At 39.7% G+C, this 24099-nt stretch overlaps 2 protein-coding genes across 5 annotated transcripts; one reads left to right on the top strand and one right to left on the bottom strand.

Annotated features, from left to right (window-relative positions):
* Positions 1-446: 446 nt before the first annotated feature.
* moxd1l (monooxygenase, DBH-like 1, like) lies at positions 447-7443 on the bottom strand. The gene is made up of 14 exons (XM_034579823.1): positions 7363-7443; positions 5538-5822; positions 5258-5404; positions 4378-4530; positions 4125-4208; positions 3759-3914; positions 3540-3642; positions 2445-2617; positions 2264-2352; positions 1955-2051; positions 1769-1828; positions 1302-1420; positions 1054-1150; positions 447-650 (listed from the first exon to the last, which is right to left on the bottom strand). The coding sequence occupies exons 2-14, from the start codon at positions 5805-5807 to the stop codon at positions 498-500; spliced, it is 1701 nt and encodes a 566-aa protein (XP_034435714.1). The 5' UTR covers positions 5808-5822; positions 7363-7443; the 3' UTR covers positions 447-497.
* A 17-nt stretch (positions 7444-7460) lies between these two features.
* Positions 7461-23571, top strand: snx9b (sorting nexin 9b). 4 transcript variants are annotated; one of them, XM_034579818.1, is made up of 20 exons: positions 7461-7732; positions 9652-9738; positions 10935-11009; positions 11834-11956; positions 13011-13088; positions 14093-14255; positions 15512-15547; positions 17111-17249; positions 17661-17745; positions 18037-18162; positions 18353-18470; positions 18569-18699; positions 19069-19172; positions 19271-19374; positions 19551-19628; positions 19867-19943; positions 21175-21264; positions 21669-21783; positions 21879-21970; positions 22145-23571. In XM_034579818.1, exons 1-20 carry the CDS (start codon positions 7721-7723, stop codon positions 22190-22192), a joined length of 1881 nt encoding a protein of 626 aa, XP_034435709.1. In that variant the 5' UTR covers positions 7461-7720; the 3' UTR covers positions 22193-23571. The 4 variants fall into 4 exon arrangements, with proteins under 4 accessions (XP_034435709.1, XP_034435710.1, XP_034435712.1 ...); XM_034579819.1 differs by lacking the exon at positions 15512-15547 and having other exon boundaries at positions 7464-7732; XM_034579821.1 differs by lacking the exon at positions 13011-13088 and having other exon boundaries at positions 7465-7732.
* The last annotated feature ends 528 nt before the right edge of the window (positions 23572-24099 follow it).

Genomic DNA, 24099 nt, shown 5'->3' on the forward strand with positions numbered 1-24099 from the left:
TATATGTATAAAATACATTATTATATATATATATATATATATATATATATATTGGCATCTTTATATGCATTCTATGGTAGTAGATTAAAATGTCTCCAGGCAGATATGGCCCACTAATATATGCTTTTATAAAACAGAGTTTAAAGTGAGATAGCAATGTTAATCTCAGTACGATAATCAATAGTTGCTGAATAACATTACACCTGATCCTTGATTTAAAGTGAACCCCAAAGAGAAAAGATATGAAAAGACAGAAAACACATCAAATGTCATACAAAACAAGTATAAAATAGTAAACACATATATATCTATATATCTATATAGATATATATACGTACATAATGGGATGCAGTACAAATATAAAATGGTATGTAGTAACCCTTATTCAATAAAGTTGAATATACCCAATTCCATTTTATCAGTCAAACAGATCTTATCATCGGTGCTTTCCTTTATGAAGATTACAATGGATTTGATCTGTTGCTCATAAAAAGACTTTACATTATTGCAGTCCAGAGCAGCAAAAGCATGATTCCTCCTGGGTTCATTATCCAGGAAGTGTAGAGTCGAGTTGACGCTCTCGAACAAGTGAAAGTCGGATTCTTCTTCATCTCCCTGATGAAGCCATTTATGTTGTACGTGAGATTGTGCTGTGGAAAAGAATATATCATATAAAAATCACCTTTTTACTGTACTTCAGAAAACAAGACTGAAACACCAACAAGTCTATTTTGTTTTAGTGGCTTTAACTTAAATGCCACATACACCTACAGGAAGATGAACACTTTGTCCATGATCATTTGATAAATACACAAAACTCTCAAAGCTGTACAAAATTAAATTTGGTGGACGTGTGAAGGACAAAAGTAAATGTTTGTTAAAGTGCAGATCTCAAGCAAAAATATGAAATAAAAATGCTGTATAATATATAAGCAGTCAAGAAAATGTTCTATATACGTAAACACAAAGGAGACAATGACCGAATGTTGTTCCTTTTCATTACATTGAATGTGGGGAAGAGAAGTCACTGTCACACAGCTTATATTTACTTACATCAACATCGGTGAGCATCTGGATCTGTGGAAGGCTCTTCAGCACATTCTCATACTCGACAATCTCATCATGGCTTAGCGTGGTGTTGTCAGTCACCCTGTCGGAAAACAGAACAAAGCAACTTGGCAAAAGAGCATATCAACATACAACTGCTTAAAAACATAATGTATCAAAACTGTAAACCAGAAGCGGTGCTACAGATTCAGTCTTGGCACGAATGTCATGTGATGCAGTGCATCAGGTCTCACTCGTAGGATGTGTTCAATAGAGACTGTGTCATTGGGTGGCTTGTACACGAGGTGATCTTGATTGCAGGGTAGTAGAATAGAAAGGCCAAGCACATCTCATCGGTGGTCGCCAACCCCATCTGAAGGAGACAAATGTCATATATCATGAATAATTAATCTATCTATCCATCCATCACCTACACTGCTTATCCTTTGAGGGGGATCTGGACAGGTATTTTCACATGTATTCTATTGATCTATTGAACAGAAATAGTTCCGCTTTAAAATGATATTGCAATAGTTTGGACAGGGAGCAGAGCACAATCAATGATATTCATGTTAATGTGCCTACATCTATTAGTTTTATGATTTAGTTTCCTAGTTCTGAAAAGGTTAAAACGGCTCATTTCTTTAATTTAAAGGGTTCATGTTACTCGTTATTCTTTTGCTGTTGTTGGAAGTTCATAATGTAGACAGTATTAACCCACCTCGGTGACTTTAGTGCGATTCAGAGTGCTGTAGGTGCACTCCACTGCAATCTCATCATTCTGTAATTAGAGACAAGTAATTATAGTAATTATTCATTATCCAGCACTGTGAATATTATATAGTGTTAACAGCCGAAACAACTGATATCCCTCTGAAAAACTGTACACTATAAAAAGAGACTATACCGGCTTGATGGTCTTGATATTTCCAATATTGACAATCTGCTGAACCTCAAAGCTGTAGTTTTCATCAACAGCCAAAGAGTCGATCTGCTCTCCATTTCTACAGAGACAGAGAGGTATAAAATAAGGCTCACGCTACGTTTACATAAAAACAATAAACAACCTGTGTCCAAAACTGGATTTACTACCATAACAACAAATTCCTTATTTTGTAGTTACGAACAATTTGTTACAGTTTATACATCAAAATAAATCAAAATTCTAAAACCTCCTCCCTTTGATATTGTCTGATGTAAATTCCCTCTGTCTTACCTGTAGTGGACAGCTCTGACTTTCCTCCCAGCCAAGTGAGTGTGCAACAGGACACCAAACACTTGAAGGTCAGGCACAGAATCCATCAACTAGTGTCAGGAAATAAAGACGATCAAGAAAATCTTCCTCATTTATCTTTAATGAGAACCCCTTAACGTTTGAAATAAGTACCAAACCATACCTGAGAGAAGAGAGAGGTGTTACACATGCCGTAGGTGTGGAACTGAGCGACGTTTGGAGGGATTCTGTATTTTATATGGTCAAAAGGCAGCACACCCGTGGACAGGATGCCCACATCATGCTCCCGGAGTTGGGCTGTGTGGTAGAGTCTGAGTCCTGAGTTGTCTATCCTGCCTGTACAGAGACAGGAGTTTACAAATGTTGCATCCTGGTTATGGGATGCTGAGACTTCAGAACAAAGAAAAGAAGAAATACAGTACAGACACAAAAATGTCAATGTAATGATCATTAGGTTGATAAGGGAGCTATGTCAATACTTAGAAAATGGGTTGAACTTGTTATTTAGTTTGGGCCTAAAAAGTATAAACATAAAAGAGATAATTGTGTGTTGCAAACAGCAGGATTGCTGCTCACAAGCATCAGGTATGTGGAGGCCCTAACAGGTGCTGCTGGTTGCATCTTGGGAGGTGTAGAACCAATTCGATCAGGACTTGAAATATGCTATGAACTTTATTATCTCTGAAGTTCTAGAATTACAGCTGCGATATTGTCCATATTAATCAATCAATTGTATTCTATTGAATAAAAAAATATTTTTATTTCATAGTATTGTAAGTTGTATTTTTTAGGGATGCAATATCACCTGTGACCAATCTCCTGTAACAGTAGTTTCTTTCTTTATTTATAAGTTTTCATATTTTTTTAGATATCTTTGGACATTTTGCCTTTATTGGCAGTTCAAGCGCAAAATGGGGAGAGAGAATGGGGAAGACACGCAGCGAAGTACTGAGTCAGAAGCGGGTGCGGCCACTACTTTTATGGATTGAATGGATCAAGATTGGATTTTTAAACATTAACATTAGAGGTTGTTGTTCATTTAGACAGAACCTTGTATTTGGTTAAAAGCTGATGAACAGTTCAATGTCCAATCAATACTCCTACAGCCTAAAGTCACATGTTCAAAATAATGAAATTGAATAAATGTAGTCATTTAAGCCGACAAAAAAACAATATAAAATAATATAATGTCATTTAAGTTCAAGTTATCCATATTTTGTATGTAATTAGTGTTGATTGTATGAAAATTAGTATTTACCTGCTTCAAGGTGGATGTTATTGTAATGGATTTCCAGCCTGTAGAATCTATCACTGTCTTCACCTCCAATAGGAATACCCACATCTGCTGGAAGCTCATACACCTGAGGTTTCAGAGATAAAGTAGGGCACAAGCACATCACTGGCGTCCAATTACAATATAATGAATCTTGGAATTTCTAAATGCTATAGAAGTAGAGAGAATGGAAACTTGACTCACCCCTCCTCCCACTGCCCATGCAGCCACCACCCCAAAGCAAATGTCCCCTTTGTCTCCGATGTAGCAAGGGTTGTCGTACGGCTCGGTCACAGAGGAGGGACAGCTGTACAGTAGCATGTGATGGACAATGTCAGGGTGCTCGATCACTGGGGCAATCTGAGGGAGAGCAGGAGAGATTTTGTGCGATGGGTTTAAAGAATAATAGGAAATGAACCTAAAATAATGCAGCTTTTAATGCAGATCTTCTCCTTTTATATTAGATGGTGTCTAATATAACAATCCCACAGCTAAGAATACTTTAATGTGGGATTTATACTATAAGTACTTTGGTCAGAGCGGTGAAGTATGAAGAAAGAGGATAATTACAAGATATATGTGATGTTTTGTAGGCAAGTTTAGAAGATTCATGACTTTGCAGTGGTAGTAGGTTTGGACGGCAGGGACAGTGATCTGCAAAAAAATTAGAAAAGGATGCGGGTAAATAAACACATCTATCCACATCTTGTTGAATTTGTCTGTAATGAAATTGCAGTTCTCCTGTTAGATAGTATAAAGTACAAAAATCTTCACATATTTGTCTTGTCTATCATCATCAAAACTGTGTTTAAATCATTGTCACATTTTGCACTGTGGCGCTGATATAGCTGGAGATAGGTTGGGAGGTCCTGGCCATGTAGTTCAGCAGGTTGACCTCCTTGGTGCCTCTGCGGTTACTGTGGTAACTGACCACATCTGTTGTTCCAAAGGCGTAGATCACCTTAATGGGCTTATCCTGTTGGAGAGAGACGGCAACTTTAGTGAAAAGCTGTGACACAGCTCAAGTGATAATGTGGCTTAATTCAGAGGAGAATACAGTATGTTTCTCTATACTTTAAACTAAAAAATCAAGTCTTTATCCCCCCCCGGCTATTTCAAAACATTCCCTGACAATCCAGCTCCCCATGTGCAACTAGGTTTTATTACTAATACCGTATTGTATTTCAGGTGTTCAATGGTAAACAAAATATTGTACACCTCTGGTGCGTCCCATTGTAGCCATTGTATTCATATCTGAAATCATATGTGAAGGGAGCATTGAGGTGAACCAAACAAAAGATGTCCTATAAGGTGGTTTACATGGTTACAGGTCGGAAACCTGAGCCATACATGCATAATTAGATCAACAATACAAAAGGTTATAGCATTAAAAGTGAAGAGCCAAAAAAGTGGAGAAACAAAGACGTAAACTCCATGATCTGTAACTACAAACCAAGTTTAAGTGAGGCCTTTATAAGTTAGTGTTGTCACGGAAACAATGGCCTCTTAGACGAAGTAGAGCTCCAATATACTTAGATTAAATTGTTCATCCATTTGATTGGATTTTTTTTATCATTTTGCTTTCACACTGTAAAAGGAAATACAATCTCTAAACACAATGTAAATTAAAACTTAATCAGAGGCCAAAGTTATAATTTGAACCAGTATTGAGTCTTCAAACAGTGACTAAGAAAACTTCTTACGTTGATGTGGTAGTCCTGGTCGTCACACGTCTGAAGGGCCCTCTGAAACACCATGATAGTTCGTCCTTCACTTTCAGTCAGAGACAGGAGAGTGTAGCTCTGCTGAGTGTCCTCCAAAGGCATGGTTTTCCCCGTGGCGTGACGATCCTACTGGACAAAAAAGGAAACAAATGGCCAGTAGATGTGTCATATTTGCTGTGGAACATGAAAAACAAATACGCAAGGATTGAGGAAACATAAAACAAACTTCCACATTTTCAAAATGTGGATAATGACTTACTGTGAAGTAGATTCCATTGTGTCCAACTCCCCCTATGACCATATCTGCCCCCTTCATTATTCCGCTGGGACTGAAGCCTAAGCCCACCCAGCCCGTGGTGTTGACAGTCAGTTTGAATGTAATGTCTCCTTTCAGTTTATCAAAGCCCCACTCGAGGCACACCTGACGGTTGAGGTCCAGGTACACCATGAAGGGCATGGAGTGGTCCGACGCCCCCGCTCCCCTTGTCCCGGCCAGGGAGAGGCAGAGGAAAAGAAGCAGAGAGCGCATGATGTCTCTGTGAAGCTGGAAATCTTCACACTGGGCTCAGTGTCTGTGGACCCACCAAACACCCTCCCTCCCACCCTCCTCCCACACACACCTGTGCCGTGAGATGAAGCCAGGTGATACAGGCTTCAAAAGTGCACAGTCATTTCACAGCAGGACTTGTGCAGCGATGAATACAACACACACACTTCGGATTTTTGTGCTGAATTTCGCCGTAGTTTAAAATGAAAGGGTTTCTTCAATGTTTGTTGTCAATGTCTTTCGCAGTCTTTGGTGTGAGAACAATGGCTGTGGACCTGTCTGAGGCTACTTGGGGTAAACTGTATCCGCCATATATTTACAGTAGAATGTGGGAGGAGGCCGGAGAAAACCCACGTTAAAAAATAAACCAAGAACTTCTTTGCTGTGAGGTGACAGTGCCACTGACATTGATAGCATCAAATTCCTGGAATGAGGTGCAATACTTTTTAAACTTGGACCCACCACCCTCTCTTGGTATGTTTTAAAAATAGTGTCAAATCAGTTTTCATTGTCATTGCTTTTAAACATGTGCTTTTTATTTGTCAGAATTCATCCCTGAATTTTTTTGTGCAGTTCTCTGCTTTAGTCTGTTCTTGTGTCCGTGTCACTGCTTGTATTTATATATTTAGAGATGTTGAACCTCAGTGGGACCATATAAAGGAGAAAGAAGCTGTAGTAGCAGCTTGCTGCCAGCAGAGTTCGCCTTCAGCATTAGAGAAGAGAGGAGGGTGACTCCCTTTGAGCCGTTGAGCCAGCTGAGAGCTGTCAGACAGTAAACACAGGAGCCGCCTGGAGGCCAGAGTGGGTTACTACACAGGAACTCTATCAACATTACTGAGGCTCAGAATATATGCTGGGACCTATGAAAACTTTATATGTTGTAAAAAAAAATATATATATATATATATATATTCACTCAATAATTTGGGGAAATTAAAAATATTTTGTGTGAAATTAGATATATTTCATATTTTACAGATGTTATTATTATCATTATTATTAATATTATACTTGAAGTCATTTGTTTTTATAATTACAAAATGTCATTAAGCTGTAGAGGAGTCATGATATTAGTATTAGTATTGAATTGTTGTTTTTAAGGATTTTAACATTTTCATTCGTAGGATATTAATTTGTGTGAATGGTGTTATCTGTGACCTATATTCTACGTAGGGGCTGGATTTAGCTAAAGGATATCAGTTCATATCAATAATTATCATGATAAATGTCACAGTATTATTTCTTTGGAGTTTAAAGGCTAATAAGCAGAAACAATATCTGAGGCAGACTGATTATGTGTTATGTTATATTATAATATTGGACTTTTGTGATATTGCTATTAATGAAAATCATATTGCCATAATTATTTATATTGTTTTATCATCTAGCCCAATTTGTTTTTACATAATTATATAAAAACCCAATAAAATAAGAGTTATGTATATGAATAACATGTATATAAGAGTTTAAAAACACATGTATGATGTAATGTGAACCAGTCGCGTGTCGGAGGATCGTATGATCACACCGACGCTACCTTTCCGGTTTCCCTCCGCGGAGCAGGCGGTGCAGGTCACTCCCTCCCTCCGCTCTGTCAGCAGCCCTGCGCCGTTCAAACTTCCACTCACTCCTCCCTCCTCCTGCCTCCGTCCCGTCTTCTCCTCTCTCCGCTCCCCGGACTTTACTGGTTTTTTTTATAAAGTTAAACACGGTAAATAAGCTCGTTGTGTGTGTGTTTTTTTTTTTAGCAGCGTGTAGTCACAGGAGCGTGAGCAGCGGGAGGAGTCGCCGTGTTTTCCCCGCTCGCAGCTGAGGAGCCGCGGGGGGAAATGTCCAGCTGAGAGCCGGAGAAAGCGCAGGGCCTGTGTCTGTAATGATTGATCAAAGCTCGGACAATGGCGCTAAAGGTGAGTCCCGCTGCTTCCCTCTGCTGTTTCGCCCCGAACCCGGATCATCTGTTTCCTCCAGAGTGTGTTCCGCTGTTGTTTTTTGACGGAAAATGCGCACAGGGCAGCGGTTTGTCGCATCAGTTCAACTGAAACTCGATAAGTTTCGCATGAGGAGTGGAAACCTCCGCCTCGGTGCTGTGTAATGGACGCTAACAACATGTGTGTGCGGTAGATGTGAAACAATACATGTGCGTGTTGTTTTCTACATGGAAAATGTGTCTCATTAAGAAAGTGTCTTGTGACATTTTACTACCTCTCCACTGCGGGTCATTTCTTCCTGCGAGGAATGCTGGGAAATGTAGTTGTTGGCCTGTGTGTGTGTGTGTGGCTCTGTGTACAGAAGCCCTGTGTATGTGGGTGACAGTCATTATTGTTCATTGTCACAAGTGGTAGACTTCTGTAAAGTATTATAGATATGTTTATATTCATTTTATAGTTTTACTAGTATCATTTTTGTATATTTATATGTTAGCATTATTAATATGTTTATATTTGTAAAAGTTCTAGTATGGAAGTGATGACTGCTGTCGTTGTTGTTGGGCCGGGCTCATTGCTAAAACCGCTGAAAAACAAAGACATACAGAGAATAAGTGAATGCCATCTAACTTTATTATGTAGCTTGACAGTCATAACTGTAGAAGAACACAAATATATAGCTGTAGGTTTAATTACTTATTTTTAAGTTTTTATTTTTTCGGTACGTAATATTGCTAAAATGCTGACATGTGGTGAAAACTACACTACAAGAAATCTCTTCTTCTGCGGCGCTATCAAAACAACACTTGCCAGTGACAGTAGGCTACAGCTTTTTTTGGAGCAACGAAGAAGAAGGGGTTAGTGGAAAAATAATATACTTTAAAGACTACACTAAGGAATCTGATCGGTACAGATTTGGTATTAGAACATCTCTAATTCAATTATTATTTTAGTACAATTAATATTTAATTTTATTTTATTAATAATAATATCAGAAGCCTGTGAGTATTACTATTATAATAACAGGAAATAAATGGCTGAGTCAGAGCCCTATTTGATTATTTTATTCCTGCTTCCTTCTCACCAAAGATTCCTTCCAGCCATTTTTTGAGACATATTAATTATTATACTTGTTAGAGGCATAATAACGTTTCCTTCCTTATTTAAACGTCCATTCTCAGTGGATGTGCACTGGAGGCTAGTTACATATGTTAATAAGTGAGGCTGCAGAGCTGAGGCAGAAACATGTTGTTCCCGTTTGAAAAGCATTCACCTGCTCCTTTGACTCCTGGGAGGTGGCAGGAGGACACTGAACAACCTCTATGTTCAAAGAATACAAGTTGTATTTCATTTTACTGATTCATGAACAAAGTCAGATAGTCACACTCATAACTCACACTCAAAACATGGCATGCCCACTCAATTGTCAGGGTAATGACCTTGCAATTCAAAGTCATTTGAATAGTCAAATTTAAGATGAATAAGTGGCTAGGCCACTTAGTTTCAGTTTCCTATCTACCTTTGCTTGGTTGAATGTATATACGTGCATGCGTGTGGACTCAAGGGGCCCTGGGGGAGGGCAGATAAGTAGATGTAGGTCTCTGTGAGAAGAACTGCAGGCTTCTGTATTAAACTGAAATAGGTAACACGTTGGTTCTGGCCTTGTTTATGGTTGATACTGGTGTCTAGTTAATAGTCAGCATTTCAGGTGCAGGATAACTAGTTTGTCCTGTTTCACTGAGCCTTTATCCCACATTACAAGAGTTACACTCCTCAGGGGGTTATTAGGTGTTTTTTTGTCTATGTGCCCATGCACGTACATGTACAAGTATATGTTTATGGCATCAAAATAAAGTGCCCATCAAACACACAGTAAGGGTGTGTTTCTTGATTGTGTCCAGGCACAGGTTGTATATGACTTCACCGCTGAGCCAGGAAACAACGAACTGTCAGTGAAAGAAGGAGAGACGGTCACTATCACCAATCAGGTAAATCCATATTGATATTCTTCTACCATCCCTCTATATAAGATCACAGTACACTCTGTGGCCAATCACTTGTGTAAACATTCATTTTCTACTATAGACGCTTCATTCTTTTCATTAGTTACAATGGACACTGTCTCAATTGGTTGATAATTAAAAACATTTATTTGGACCTACCTGTTTCCAGATAACACTTAAAAGTTTTCGATGTGTTCGAATTTTTTTTCTTAAATTTACTTACCTTTTTAATTGGTATTATTTTACTATTAACTACTATTATATATTTGGGTTTTGTAGCGTCTTGCTCTCTTTCATATTTTTGTTATTTAAAATGTCCAGTCCTGTAAACGTCCAAGTCACATGATGTGAGGTTGTCTATAAACATTGAGTGTCACAAACGCACACAGAGGAAACAATTAACTGTGGGAGTGACCATGATGTCATTACAGACGGTGTCAACAGTTCAAAGGTCACTTATTCTGTTCTGACCTACATAGTTTCCTAATCAAAGTCGGTATTAATTCAATCAGGACCGAAAAACATGTCTCCACTAAATCAACCTACTGTTAAGGGTGTTTTTGGATATTTGGGTAACTTGGGAATTGTCAGATTTTAGTTCCAACTTGAATCTTTAAACAACTTGTAAATAGGGAAACCTGCTTTCCTTTATTACGATAATGAATTAACAGAAACACATTTATAGTAACTCGCCTACATTTTCCAGGAGAAATGTTTTTTTCCAGTTTCTGCACAAATGTTTATATGAAAAGCTTCATTCAGTTCTGTGCAGCTTAGTAATGGGATCAAAGCATTACCAGAAGCAGTGTGACCTTTTCTTTGCAGAACAAATGAAGCAGAAAAGATGAGCATTTTAGTTTTTTCATTTGAAGTTAAGAGATAATGTTTATTTTCCTAATTGGTGTTCTATATATTTGGTTGTATTTCAGTTTTCTTTTTCTTTATATTTATTTATAATAAAGGGTTTGATAATGAGATCTTGGAAATCATTGCATTTTTTCAGCCAAAATATCTCTATAGGAAATGTTTTACGCTGTAATATCAGCAGTAATAATACCAGTCTCCAAAAATCCACATTGATCAGGCTTTAATAACAAATAAACTCATATACACAAGTGTAAAACTGAATTTGGTCCGTGATGGCAAAAATGCTAACAAGTTGTGTTGCGTCTCTGTCACAGCATATCGGAGGCGGTTGGATTGAAGCACAGAACTCCAAAGGGGAGGTGGGACTGGTGCCAGAGGACTACATCGAGGTTAGTGAGACGATTGTTCCTTTGTGTTTGGTGATGATTTCACCACAGACATCACATCAGAAGTTAAGAAAATTCTGCTGTCAAGCTTTAAAGTCAAAATGTACAATATGTACTATCCCTATCAGAGCACAGATAAATATTTCCACACTGTGCTGTGGACTCTTGCCTGAAAGTAAAACGACGACAGGATGTTCCTCCTACAGAGTTTTGCTGATTCTGGTGTTTGCGTCCTGTTTTATCCAAAAAGCCCTGACGTCATCATGGAGGATATGATTCACTCAGAAGACATTCACAAAGAGACAGAGAACGAGCAAAGTCTGTTTAACAGCTCAGCTTCACTCTAAACAACTCCTACAGCAACATTTAACAGTCTAGTGTCTGTGTGTGTACTAGAGAGAGACCGATACCATTCTCCTGCTTAACTCTGCAAACAAGTTCACGTGGATGTGTTTGTCTGACCTGAAGTTACCTCTCCAGCTGCCCTCAGACGCTTTTTATAAGAGTCCAGATCATAGAAACCCTCTAATGACAAATACACTTGTAGCTTATGTAATTTCTTATGAAAAACATCGGGACAAGCAGCTTATTCTCTATTTCATTGCAACGTTCATATTCAATTTAATTCTGTATAAATAGAGGAAGTGAAAAAGCCAGTTTTCAAAGCCAGGGAACACTAAGGAGACATGATCACATAACCATGGAGGAATGTAGCTTAAAAAGTCATTAGATCCCTCTGGAATATCTGGATTAGTTTCTCTTTTTTCCAATGGGAAATTTAGATTTCTAATGGGACTGTTTTTGTCTTTTTGTTCTTTCGTTTGTAGTTTGGTAAACCGATCGCAGGAGCAGGAACCGCTGCACCTACTCCAAGTGTAGGAAATGTTGCAGCCCCAGACCTGACCTTCTTTGATGCCTATGCTCCCGCATCAACACCTGCACAGAACCAGGTAACGCGCTCACCTAAAGAACGTACGTGTTTAGCAAACTCATACTGTTGCTTTTCAAGCGTCTGCGCTGCCGACAGACATGCCGATATCTCATAAATGCCTTGAGGGATTTTTTTTTTCAAATTTGGTACAAACGATCAGTTTGACTCAGGGTGATAATATTTTCGTCGTCAAAGGTCACTGTGCCTGTGACCTCACAAAGCACAGTTTTGTTGCCTTGTGAATGCCATATCTCAGGAACACGTCCAGTGAATCCTTTCAAATGTTGTACAAATGTTCACTTTGACTCATGAATGAACTGCGTAGAATTTGGTGGTCAAAGGTCAAGGTGGCCTTTTCGGCCTCTTGAACCTGATATATCAAGTCTGCCTTTTTTAAATTTCTGGACTCAAAGATTATCTGATTAGATTTTAGTGGTCAATGTTCAGTGTGGCTGAATATGAGAAAATGTAGATTATAACTCCACTGATAGGCGGAGGCATTGCAATTTATCGACCTATTGTCAGAGTATCAAATGAACAACCTTGCCTTGAGTAGACCAGTGCTGGAGAAGTAAGTGTGAATTTATACAGTAATTCCCTGCATGGCACTCCTGCCATGTTTCCATTCTCTCACTCAAATGTGTGTGACGGAGTGATTCTGAAGAAAAAGCAGAAGTCACACGTTAATGACGTCTGTGCAACCCCGGCTATTCTTGTGAACCCTGAGATGCAGAAGTGAGAGCTGCTGCTGTGGAAGATTGTCATTGTGGTCATTTATAGCCCAAGCAGGTTTTTAACTCAAAACAGAGAGTAAATAAGGTTGGGGAGATTATTTTTCTTGTTAGCTGGAGGTTGCACAAAAATGAGGGAAATGTGCAAAGTAAGTGGTTGTCAAGGCAGGAAATGTGTCAACCATCATCCCTCTTTCTCTCTCTCTCTCTCTCTCTCTCTCTCTCCCTTTCACACACACACACACACACACACACACACACACACACAGCATCACTTTAACCCATCCCATTAACCATCACTGCTGGCGCTTTGTGATGTTGTCACCTTCTTCTCCCCTCAAGGTGGATGCTGGGGGCTTGAGTCCCCAGCCGGACACCCCTGACACCCCAGTTTCCCCTTATCTCTCGTCCCCTGATGAGGTAACCGCCATGTTGGTGGGCGTGGCCAGAGGCATGAACCCAATTTCCCCCCACACTCACCCAGCAAACCCCCTCCCCCCTCTCCAATTGTTCTTCTTTGGTAAAATGGCCCTGACTACTCCTACCCTCCGAAGAAAGCATGATTTCATCCACCTCAGCTCCCACCTTCCTCTAAATTGTATGAATCAGCACCTCAGTCCGAGTCAGTGATTCCTATACCTCACATATGTAATTGATTTATCACACTGGATAATCAGTCAACCACAACACATGAATTAAACCAGATTATGATGAGAATCAAATAAATATCAATAAACATCAGTTTTTTTTAATATCATCTTGACTGAGTTTTATATAAAAAATAGTCTGAATGTTAAGAAGCTGTTAAATCCATGAAATGCTGTTTCAGTGTTGTTTCTCACTGCTCATATTTGTTCATATGTCACTTGTTGCAGCAGTTTGCTTTGAAACTATTGATTTCTCTATGTGAATGTGCATTACGTTACACACAGCTCATTGTTTAGTTAGCATCAAACTAGCTGCAACCCACAAAAGGCCCACACACATATTTGGTTGCATGCCCATCCAGATAGGCTTGTATAGGGGTGAATATGCCTGCTTTGCAAGCATGGCATGGAGTTGCTTTCTCAGCCTGCAAGTACTTTAAATATTAGTGTGTTAAGACTTGAGAATGGTAGCTTTTGCTAATTAGTTTTTTTCAAATGCAATTTTCTTATTGTTTTGATGTTTTCTTGTTGCTGCATGTGATATGAAGCTTTTGTTTTAGACCACCAACCACACTGTCACCATCGAGTTGATAGATTATCTCAACAGACGCCCTGTTAGAGGCCAGCTCTACATTCTGTGTTGTGAACAGCATGTTATTTTAAGAAGACTGTCAGCTCCACATTAAACAGACCAGAATGGACTCCACTCTCTCATCTGCTTCTCCTTACTCAATCTGTCATTTCATCTCTCGCGTTTGCTCCCTCTGTCTCTTCCAGGCGAGTAACGGTAATGATCCGTGGTCGGTGTGGAACGCGGACCCCTCAGGGGGCTCCAACAACAACTGGGCGGCAAATCCAGAGGGCACCCAGACTGGGAAGAATGCTGCTGAACCCTGGGGCTCCGTACCACAGGGTCACCCTCAGGCTTACCAGGGCCCCGGTAAGGACAGCTCTACAGTTAGCAGCCATGGTCAACCCGTTAATTATGTGTCAGCAGAATAAAACCACTGCCTAGGATCTTGGGTCATTTAAAGATTCTAAAGGTTCATACTCTTGATTGTACTTCCACTACTGAGAACTACTATTCAAAACACACCATCATTGAAAACGGGAAATAAAGCCTATGCGGTGAATATTCTGAAGTATTTGGGCTTCCTCTTATTTTTGTCTCCTGTCTAATGTTTAACAGGAGGATTGAAGTTTATTCAAATCTAATATAAGTGTTTTGCTACAAAGAAAGTTAATGGAGCCTGCGTAGTAAAGGTCACACACTGTTTTTAGCTCTTGGAGTTATTGTCTTTCTGTTTGTGGGTAGTTTACTTATAGAAATTGTAAATGTGAAGACAGGACAAAGTGTGTGGCTCCAGTCGATGAGGTTATTCTAAGAAAGATTTACTACTGAGCATCAAATATTCCCAGAATTTATTTTATTCTGACACTCAGTTAGATTATGTGGCTTTTGTCATGTGTTGTACATTTATATTTGCTCAGTCAGACATCAGAGAAATTAAGTACATATCCTGTATGAGTTTTTTTTTTGTTACCACAGTCTAGTTTTTATAGGCTTGGTTTAAGGTCTCTGGATGAAAATGAAAAGCAGCTATAAAAAGTGTCTTGGTCATAAGACAAGCTGTCTTATGACAGAGGACCTTTAAATTGTTTTAAAGTACTTCCATAATGTCTTTCCCTCATATATATATTTTTAACAGACATCTTATGTTCAACAAAAAGATTGTACAACCCATGTTCCACAGAGTGATATATAGGTCAAGTAGAAAAATCAACTAAAAATCTGCCTTTTTGAAGTGTCCGACTCTGATGAGGTTTGCATCATCGACCAAAATGAGAAAGAATATTCTCTTAAGTATAAAGACCGTAGTCTTAACCTGATACCAACTGAAATACCTTGAGGATACACAGGAAACCCTCTAATCTGGAACTCAAAGCGTCCAACAGAAATACTGTGTCACTGTCTCCTCTGCAGAGATGCTCCAGTACGTGGACAGGACCAGCCCGTCACGCTATGGTTTTTGCCAGATGATCGGAAACGTTAGCCTCATGCATGACTCAGAAGAATAAATTACTTGACCTGTTTTTTCAATTCTCCAGTTGTTTTTGTAAAAAGAGAACAGAAGGGGATAAATGGAGAGGAGAGGAATTAACAGACTTTTCCTTTCTTCCCTTTTCCTACCAAAGACATCTACCCATATCCTTACCTTATCGATTGCACAGGTATTCTGTGTGTTGCAATGGTGGAAGCTTTTTTCCTAATGTTTGTGTGTGGACTGGTACTAAGTGCTCATAAAGACTGACAGCTTCTAGCGAATGGTTTCAGGAAATGATTTGTGTCGGTAAAAAGCATGTGTGTGATGCATTTAATTTGTTGACATTAACACCGTGTTAATTTTATGATGATGATATGTGGGAAAGTGACAGTTGTGTCTCACCTCTGAAACTGAAGAAGAGTGTGAGTGGATAATGTTCATCTGACATGTTTGTGCAGTCAAATTCTCAGGAAACAGTGAAATCTTTCAGGCGTTGAAGTGTTGGTGATTAATTAGGAGTTTGTGTCACATCACGGCAGAATGAACGCTGTTCAGAGTGTTTGACAGTGCACGTAACTAAGTGCTTTGTTTAAGTTTGGAAGTTTTTAAAACTTTAAAAAACTTGTTTTCTCTGAAATTATGTTTCAGAAACTCTGGTCTTAATTTTGACCAAATCTGTGGCTCAATAGGACAACTCACATTTAAAATGTTCATTACAGCAGCAGAACATAGAGTTTTGACTTCTATGCTCTGACTTCAAATCGGATATGTGTGTCTCCCCTGTTGGACCCTGCAGGTGGATGCTGGGGTTGTGGAGGGGCTGAGTCGACAGGCAGAAATACTGACGCAGAGATGTGAAATCTTTGCAGCTTAAGTAGACCGCCAAATAGTGTATGGTAGAGGATTGTGGAGAATGAGGTCACATGATTAAAGCTTGAGTTGACTGTGAGAACTAAATCGCAAGCATCGCTCCATTTATTTGATTTTGGCTGTTGTACTGTAGGTGTAATGCTGGAGTACTCTCAATAATATAAATTATTACTTGCCTGTCGTGTATGAGTACGAATATTTTCTCTGCTCACTTGCAGCCACATTCAGACCTTAAAACCTTGTTTTTTATGTTTTGAAAGTGCTCAGCTTCAGAGAAGGTCATACAAATCATATCTTTGTTTAGTAGCGTGTAGGAATGGAAACTGAGGATTGGTTCCACGTTCAAACCATTTCAAAAACCTTTGATTTTCTAAGATATACTTTATACGCTGCCTGCGAGCATGGATTTAACACAATGATGCATGTTCTGTATTTTCATGAGAAACTGGAACTATGAGAAAATGTAATATGACAACTTTTAACATCAAAACAAGGGCAAAGTGCAATGTCTTCAACTAGTTGTACACACATTTATGGGTGTTGTATGTTATGCCATTAACTGAAAGAAATGTAGTGTATTTGATGGCTGAAAAGCTACATGCCAGTATCTCAGGATAATGTCTTGCTAATGCTGAGGACCAGAGAGTAAAGTTTAGCAAAGCATTTATACTTAAAAAATAAGCCTATATAAAAAAATATAAATTTTGCCCTATATCAGACTCATGCTGCAGCCCTAAGTTGTTTGTATAAGCACAATTACAAATAATCATGGTAATAGTTGGAGATATTTAATAAACAGATTAAATGTTTAACTTGCTGTCGACTTGTGCAGCTCCTGTACAGAATGTATTTCTTTAAGTGTGCATGTGTGTGACCTCAGGAGCTGAGGATGATGAGTGGGATGACGAGTGGGATGACGTGAAGTCCAGCGGAGGATACTCGGAGTCAGACCCTGGAGACAGTGGAGCGATGCAGAGAGGTGGAGCTACCGCGACTTCAATGAAAATCTCCCTCAACAAGTAAGAGTTTGTAAAACAAGAGGATTCATTTGGTGTAAAAAAAAATTGGGCCTGAAGGGAAGAAACAAAGAAAAATGGCAAAATATTTTGATATTAGTGATAAGATTAAGCTTGGATTTGAGTTTTGGCCTGAGGGAGTTTCTTGTTTTCTGAAATGTCAGTTTCTCTTGCACATTACAACTACAATGCACATATTGTTTGGACCAGGCCGTTCTTTATCTTTTATCTCTGCTTGAATCAGCTTGAACATTCACTTGCCACAAACATTAAGGATTATACATGTTTTTTATGTATAGTTCCAGTAATTTGATACTTGTGACTTAAATATGCCACAGAAAGCTTCCTCAAACAGAGTTAGAGAGACCGGTTGACACCATCACTGTTTAAACTTTGTCTGTTCTCGTTGAGCAGGTTCCCAGGGTTCTCCAAGTCGGGGCCGGAGCTCTACCTTCTGTGCAAACAACTCGCTAAGGGCAAAGAAAAACTAACAATCTATGTAGGTTCTCTCTAAGTATTTGTGCCAGTTGTATGCAATATATAACATCAGATATCTTTACTTGTTATATAACTGGTTGTGGTACTGTAACTTAACTTGCATGACTAAACACAATATATTTGGTTTTCTTGTCATTTTATAAATAAGGGAACTTATTTATGCTAATTATACTTCCTAGAATAGTAGCAAAGCATGGTTGTAAATGTGTTCCTCTTTTTGTGAGAATGATCGATGATTTAATGTTAAAAGACAAATAGCTGCAGTTTTCTAAACCTAATGTTTCCTGCTCAGATGGGAGAAGTTGGTCCTGTGTGGTCTTACCCAGAAACTCAGCTCGACTGTGTTGTGGCTGATCCCAAGAAAGGCTCAAAGCTGTACGGCCTCAAGAGCTACATCGAGTACCAAGTCACAGCCAGTGTAAGTGTAACATAGCATGTGTTTTAACTGGAATTGAGCTTAACTAGAATTTATACACTGTCCACCACTAATAATTTCAAGGCAGCCATTTGAAAATGTTTATCTCCAAAGGGAGTTTTACTGTTAAAGTAATAATTTCACCAGTTTACACTACTTGCCGTCAATATAACTCCATGTTATTGGTTCGCAGACCACAAACCGAACAGTCAATCACAGATACAAGCACTTTGATTGGCTGTACGAGCGGCTCCTCGACAAATTTGGGTCCGCCATCCCCATCCCCTCTTTGCCAGACAAGCAGGTAACAGGTGAGTGCTTGACCCTATGTAAGACACATAGCTAAACATTCCTGAAGTCAGCATGTAGGTTAAATCATTCATTCGTTGTTTGCTTCACTCTATTGCAGGTCGTTTTGAGGAGGAGTTTATTAAGATGCGTATGGAGCGGTTGCAGGGCTGGATGACCAGGATGTGCAGACACCCGATTGTTTCCAGCAGTGATGTTTTCCAGCTTTTCCTCACCTACAAGGATGAGAAGGTTTAATATCCCACTTCCTTCTTCCTCCTCTCGGTCTTATTTTATGTGCCTTTAAATAATATATTATTGGAGAAGTTAAACTGCTTTTCTTAAAAAAAAAATTTTTTTAATATATATTTTTTAACGCAAAAAACTAATATATTTTCTTCATTGTTTATTGTGTAAAATTTGTGCTTTCATATCAGCAAACAAACACAGATATGTCGGACTTAACTATATGTAACTTTCGATGGCTGCATATAGCGTGGGTCTCTTTTCATCTTAGAGGGAAGAACTAAGATGATTTGTGACCACTGAAAGTTTAGTCTAGCACTTAATTGCTGTGTTAGTTTATTTTGTGATTTAAGATGATGGATTGATTTCATGCAGGACTGGAAGACGGGGAAGAGAAAAGCAGAGAAGGACGAGACGGTGGGAGTGATGATCTTCACCACAATAGAGCCTGAGGCTGCAGACCTGGATCCTGTGGAAGTGTGAGTTGAAGCTTTGCAAACAGTGGCTCATCACCGTATGTTTTTAATACATGCTACATTAATTGTAATGGTGTCGTTCGTGTGCTCCTCGTTCCCAGGGAACAGAAGTGCGAGCAGTTCAGCAGGTTTACTAAAGCCATGGACGACGGCGTGAAGGAAATCCTCACAGTGGGAAACGAGCACTGGAAGAGATGCACAGGCCGTATGTTTGCACTGCACCACTCACACAGGCCAACCCTTCACTTTGTGCTGTAATTACTGTTTGTATGAATAAAAGACGTCATTATTATGTTTAGTATTTAGTATATAGTAGTTTTTCACACAGTGTTTTCGTGTTTTTTCACGTTTGATGTCCCCCCCCCCCCCCCCCCTACACAGCTCTGCCAAAAGAGTACCAGAGAATCGGCAAAGCCTTTCAAAACCTCTCCTCAGTCTTCACCAGCAGTGGATACCAAGGTAATGACCACAAATATTATTGAAGAGCTTTCTGCAATTGAAATTTCCCACATGTAAGCCTGGTAAGCTCGTATTTGGTAGTCGTGTCACTTTGCTGTCTTTGGGAACTCCTTCAAAACAAGCTCTTTGCAGATGCAGTTTTCTCTGCAGTCGCTCGTTGTGTGGAAATCTGTTTTGAATGGAAATGACAAACAAGTCGTCTTAAGAAACAGGGTGGTGACATGTTTTAATCCCTCAGGTGAGTCAACGCTGACTGACGCCATGACAGCAGCAGGGAAGACGTACGAGGAGATCGCTCAGATGGTTGCAGAGCAGGTATGTTTAGAGTGTCTATCCATTCATCCGTTATTTACACCTCTTATTCTTTGAGGTAGTGGGGGTGTTTGCTGTTGCAAGAACCAGCTGACATAGGGCGAGAGGTGGGGTACACCCTGTACAGGTCACCAGTGTATCACAGGGCCAACAAGAGAAAACCATACACGTTTTTGATATCAGACCTGTCACGATGTCACTTTAACGATGTTTCCTCCATGTTCGTGTCACAGTCATTATTGCAATGGCCTTGTCTTCATTTTCAGCACACAACCTGTCATGTGTGTTTGGATGTACAATGTTTGTTTCCTTTCAGAAACGAGCGCTGTCAGACCTCTGGTGTCTCAGAGGTCTTGAGGTTTATTTTAGGCGTCTTTTTTTATCAACCACATTGTTGTCCCAGTTCACAACATCTCGCAATATCTGCGAACATTTCCTGCTCGCAGTCGGTGTTTACGTCCGAGCTGCGGTGTTTTAATGACCCCTTTAACCCTGCGTCCTGCACTATCAGTGGAGGGAGAAGTCATGGCAGACTTATCTCTGGTGTTTCCTCGTTCTTGTTTTGACCTTTTTGGATGTGGCTTTGCTGAACATTCTGTCTCAACAGCACTGTGTGGAATGTTGTTAAATCAATGTGGGCTTTTTGTTGTCCCAGCAGCAGGAGGAGGATTCACCTGGTAAGCTCGTGTTTGTCAGTAGAGTTGTTGGCTGTAGTTTAGCATTGCCTGTGATAGTTTACAGAATTATGAGGAAGCCATTTAGGATTCATGTCAGGAGCCAAAAGGTTTTTCTATTATCCACAGCCTTATCTGCCTTTCCTTATCTGTTGTTCTATATTCCTGCACAGAGATTTCCTTTATATATTCAAGAAGTGTTAGTGTTGAAGTTTAAACGAATGGACAAATGGCCTCATTGCCGCAGGTTCGGTTTCAACCCGGCGCTTTGCTGCGTGTCTTCCTCCTTCTCTGCCCAAAAGATAGAAAATGCATTTTTTATTATGTTGATGTTTTTATTCCTTCACCATCTCACTGTTCCCTACTTCACCGGCTGGATGTCCTTGCTGAATCTATGACCATATGATACATGTGTTGTTTTAGCTTTGTACATAAAATTCAATTCCAATCACGTTATATTTCATTGTGTTCTTCCTCATCAGTTTTATATCTATGTATTATTCCCTCTTTAACTTCAACACCGAAAGCCTCATCTTTTAGTTTTTTTGTTCATTTTCCAGCCGAGGAAAGACCTCCACTTCCTCATGGAGACCAACAATGAATACAAGGGTCTTCTTGGATGTTTCCCAGACACCATTGGAGTCCATAAGGTACATCGGGAAATAGTTAGAGTTTTATTTGAAAACACATTTATTGGGGATGTGTCTACACACTGAACCTAACTTCAAGAGAAGTGGTTTTGCAGCACGAGTTGGTTGATAGGTTCAAACTTGGCTCTACACTTATTTTAAGTGATCTCCCTACTGCTAAATTAAAACTGCCAGGTGTTAACTTTTGTTCTGCTAACTGAACTGTATGTATGTATGTATGTATGTATGTATGTATGTATGTATGTATGTATGTATGTATGTATGTATATATATATATCTCCATCCATCCATCCATCCATCCATCCATCCAGCGGTTGAAGTTGCATTATATATGTTAAAATGATTCTCTGTCCTTAATGCGATGTAACTCGAGTCTCATGTTCTTTTTTTTTCATTTGTTACAGGCCGCCATAGACAAGGTGAAGGAGGGTGACAAGCTGGTGGCCACCAGTAAAATTACTCCTCAGGAGAAAGTGACCATGGCGAAGCGAGTCAGCACCATGTCTTACACTTTACAAGGTACCAGACTGTCTCTGAGCCAGAGGCAGTGACGCAGGGCAGTTAGTCACCAAGTGTTGCCTGATCTCATTGGTTTCGCCTCTTTTCTGCCGCAGCTGAGATGAACCACTTCCATAGCAACCGGATCTATGACTACAACAGGGTCATGCAGTTGTACCTGGAGGAGCAAGTCAAGTTTTACGAGACGGTAAAGTCGTTTTCATCGACCATCGCTCACAGTAAATTAAATTCGAAGCCAGTCAGACCTTTCTGTGGCCTGTAGACCTGCAGAGAAGCTGCGTAAAGCCTCGATACTAAACCATCTCCACCTGCCTCTGAGTTTGTATTCATGCTCGTTTCTCTTCTTCTTCTGAATCCCCAGATTGCTGCAAAGCTGAGACAGGCACACAGTCAGTTCACTACGATGTGAAAGCCGTCAGCGTCGCACTACAAGACGAGAAGAGTAAAACCCCAGCTCGACAAGCCGAAATATATTTACTTATTCTGCATTCATTTCCCTCTTTCCTTTTTAATTTAAACGTCACATCTCTCTATTTGTTTTGCTCTCACCTCATCGCCTCCTTTTTTACAGACCCAGCTCACGGTGTTACATTTGTCAGCTCAGAAGTTTATGAACAGTTTCTGAGCATGTGCAACAGCTGGAAAGGCTTCGGCACTTGTGTGCGCTTTCATTTTTCGTGGATCAGAAATGAGAGCAGAATGAGAAACACTATTTACACTCAATCCTTTCCTCTGTCCAAGGTCCAGAGCTTGGGATACAGGAAGCACACATCTGAGTTACAGTTAGCGTCCGTGAATTTTCTTCATTGCATGAGTCACACATGAGTTTTTCCTCATTCGATTCAAGTTTTGCTCATGTTATTTTAAAACAATACTCGTTTTTTCAATATTGATTCCATGAAAAACAAAAGGTAAAGATGCACCTGTAGCAAAACTGTTATCTGCACGATTATCTGGCGATGTATTAAAAATAAAAACCAAAGCCTTTCTCCCTCCTGTCACCAGGGGGAGCTGAATTTTAAAGGTAGGCTTGACAGCATATCACAGCTTTACTGCCCTTTTCTTCGTTTATGCAAATGTTGCCTGACATTGTTAGAAGCAGTGGAGCTTTCTTTAAAAGTCCTGGAAGAGTTGGTGAAGGCAGAGTGTGTCTCTTCTGTATGTCCACTGCCGGCAGTGCCAAGTTCTATTTCACCCTGCACTTCCTCAAAAAAGCCAACAGGAAGCTCCACCTCCTTCCTGTCTAGCTCAAGTGCCTTACCCCTTTGAAGAAGATAGAATAAGCTTGAGTTGATAAACCCCTCACACATTGCCCCCCCCCCCAGCCTGTGGACTATGATGCTGCAGTTTACAATTCAGGACAGAAGACAAAACATGCGATAACTGACTCTCAGGTTGGGGTTGACTATTTTAAGCATTTTACATTCAAGCCAAACATCATTGAATAGATAGCTTGTGTGTGGATGGTGTCAGACATGATTCTTTTCTCCCAGATCTGATATGAAGAATATTTGTTTTATAAATGGATTGTGTCATGTATGCAAATTTTCTTTTTTGTTTTTCACCGCCCAATTTTCAATCAGTCTCTAATCTTGTTCACTCTTTGTTTTCTTACCACTTTACACATAAATATACATATATATAAATATATATATATATTCTGTTGGACCTATAAGGTGCTTCTTGTTATTGAGATACTATTTTATGTATAGAAGTATTTTCAATACAGTGCAACTCAGAGAGGAGCAGAAATTCTGTTTGATTTATTAAACAATGATTTGTATTCATTGGGACTTGATTTGTTTTTTTGTGTGTGTGTTGGAAAGAAACCTCATCTTGTTCTCGGCTGGGCTCAAAGTGTAAAACACCACGCATTCTCTGATTTGTCCTCACAGTACAGCTCTTATTCGCAGCAGCAGACTCGTGCGTAGAGATGGAGAGGAATGAGAATGAGTGTGCTGCCTGTGCAAAGGGTCAAAGACTGTGTTTGTGCAGTGTTGCAGTGGAGGAAGTGAAAGAGCCCTTTTACACCACATTCATCTCCCACTGGCTTCAGGTGCAGCTGGATGTGGAGGCCACATAAAGTCACCAGGCGAGGAGATCCCCATATACAACAGACAGTACAGGCATTCTCATTTGTTTTGGGTTATTTTCAGTGGATGTGATCTTGTGTGTTTGGGGCTTTTATATAATCCTTAAAACATTGGGGGGTGTTTTGTGTTCAGGCTTTTATGCCACCGCGCTGGCGACATCCAGTGGCCTGAGAAATTACATATATGTTTTTGTTCATTCTTTTGAACACGCTTTTTTCAGATT

The sequence above is a fragment of the Hippoglossus hippoglossus genome, chromosome 24 (assembly GCF_009819705.1).
Source record: "Hippoglossus hippoglossus isolate fHipHip1 chromosome 24, fHipHip1.pri, whole genome shotgun sequence".
NCBI lineage: Eukaryota > Metazoa > Chordata > Actinopteri > Pleuronectiformes > Pleuronectidae > Hippoglossus > Hippoglossus hippoglossus.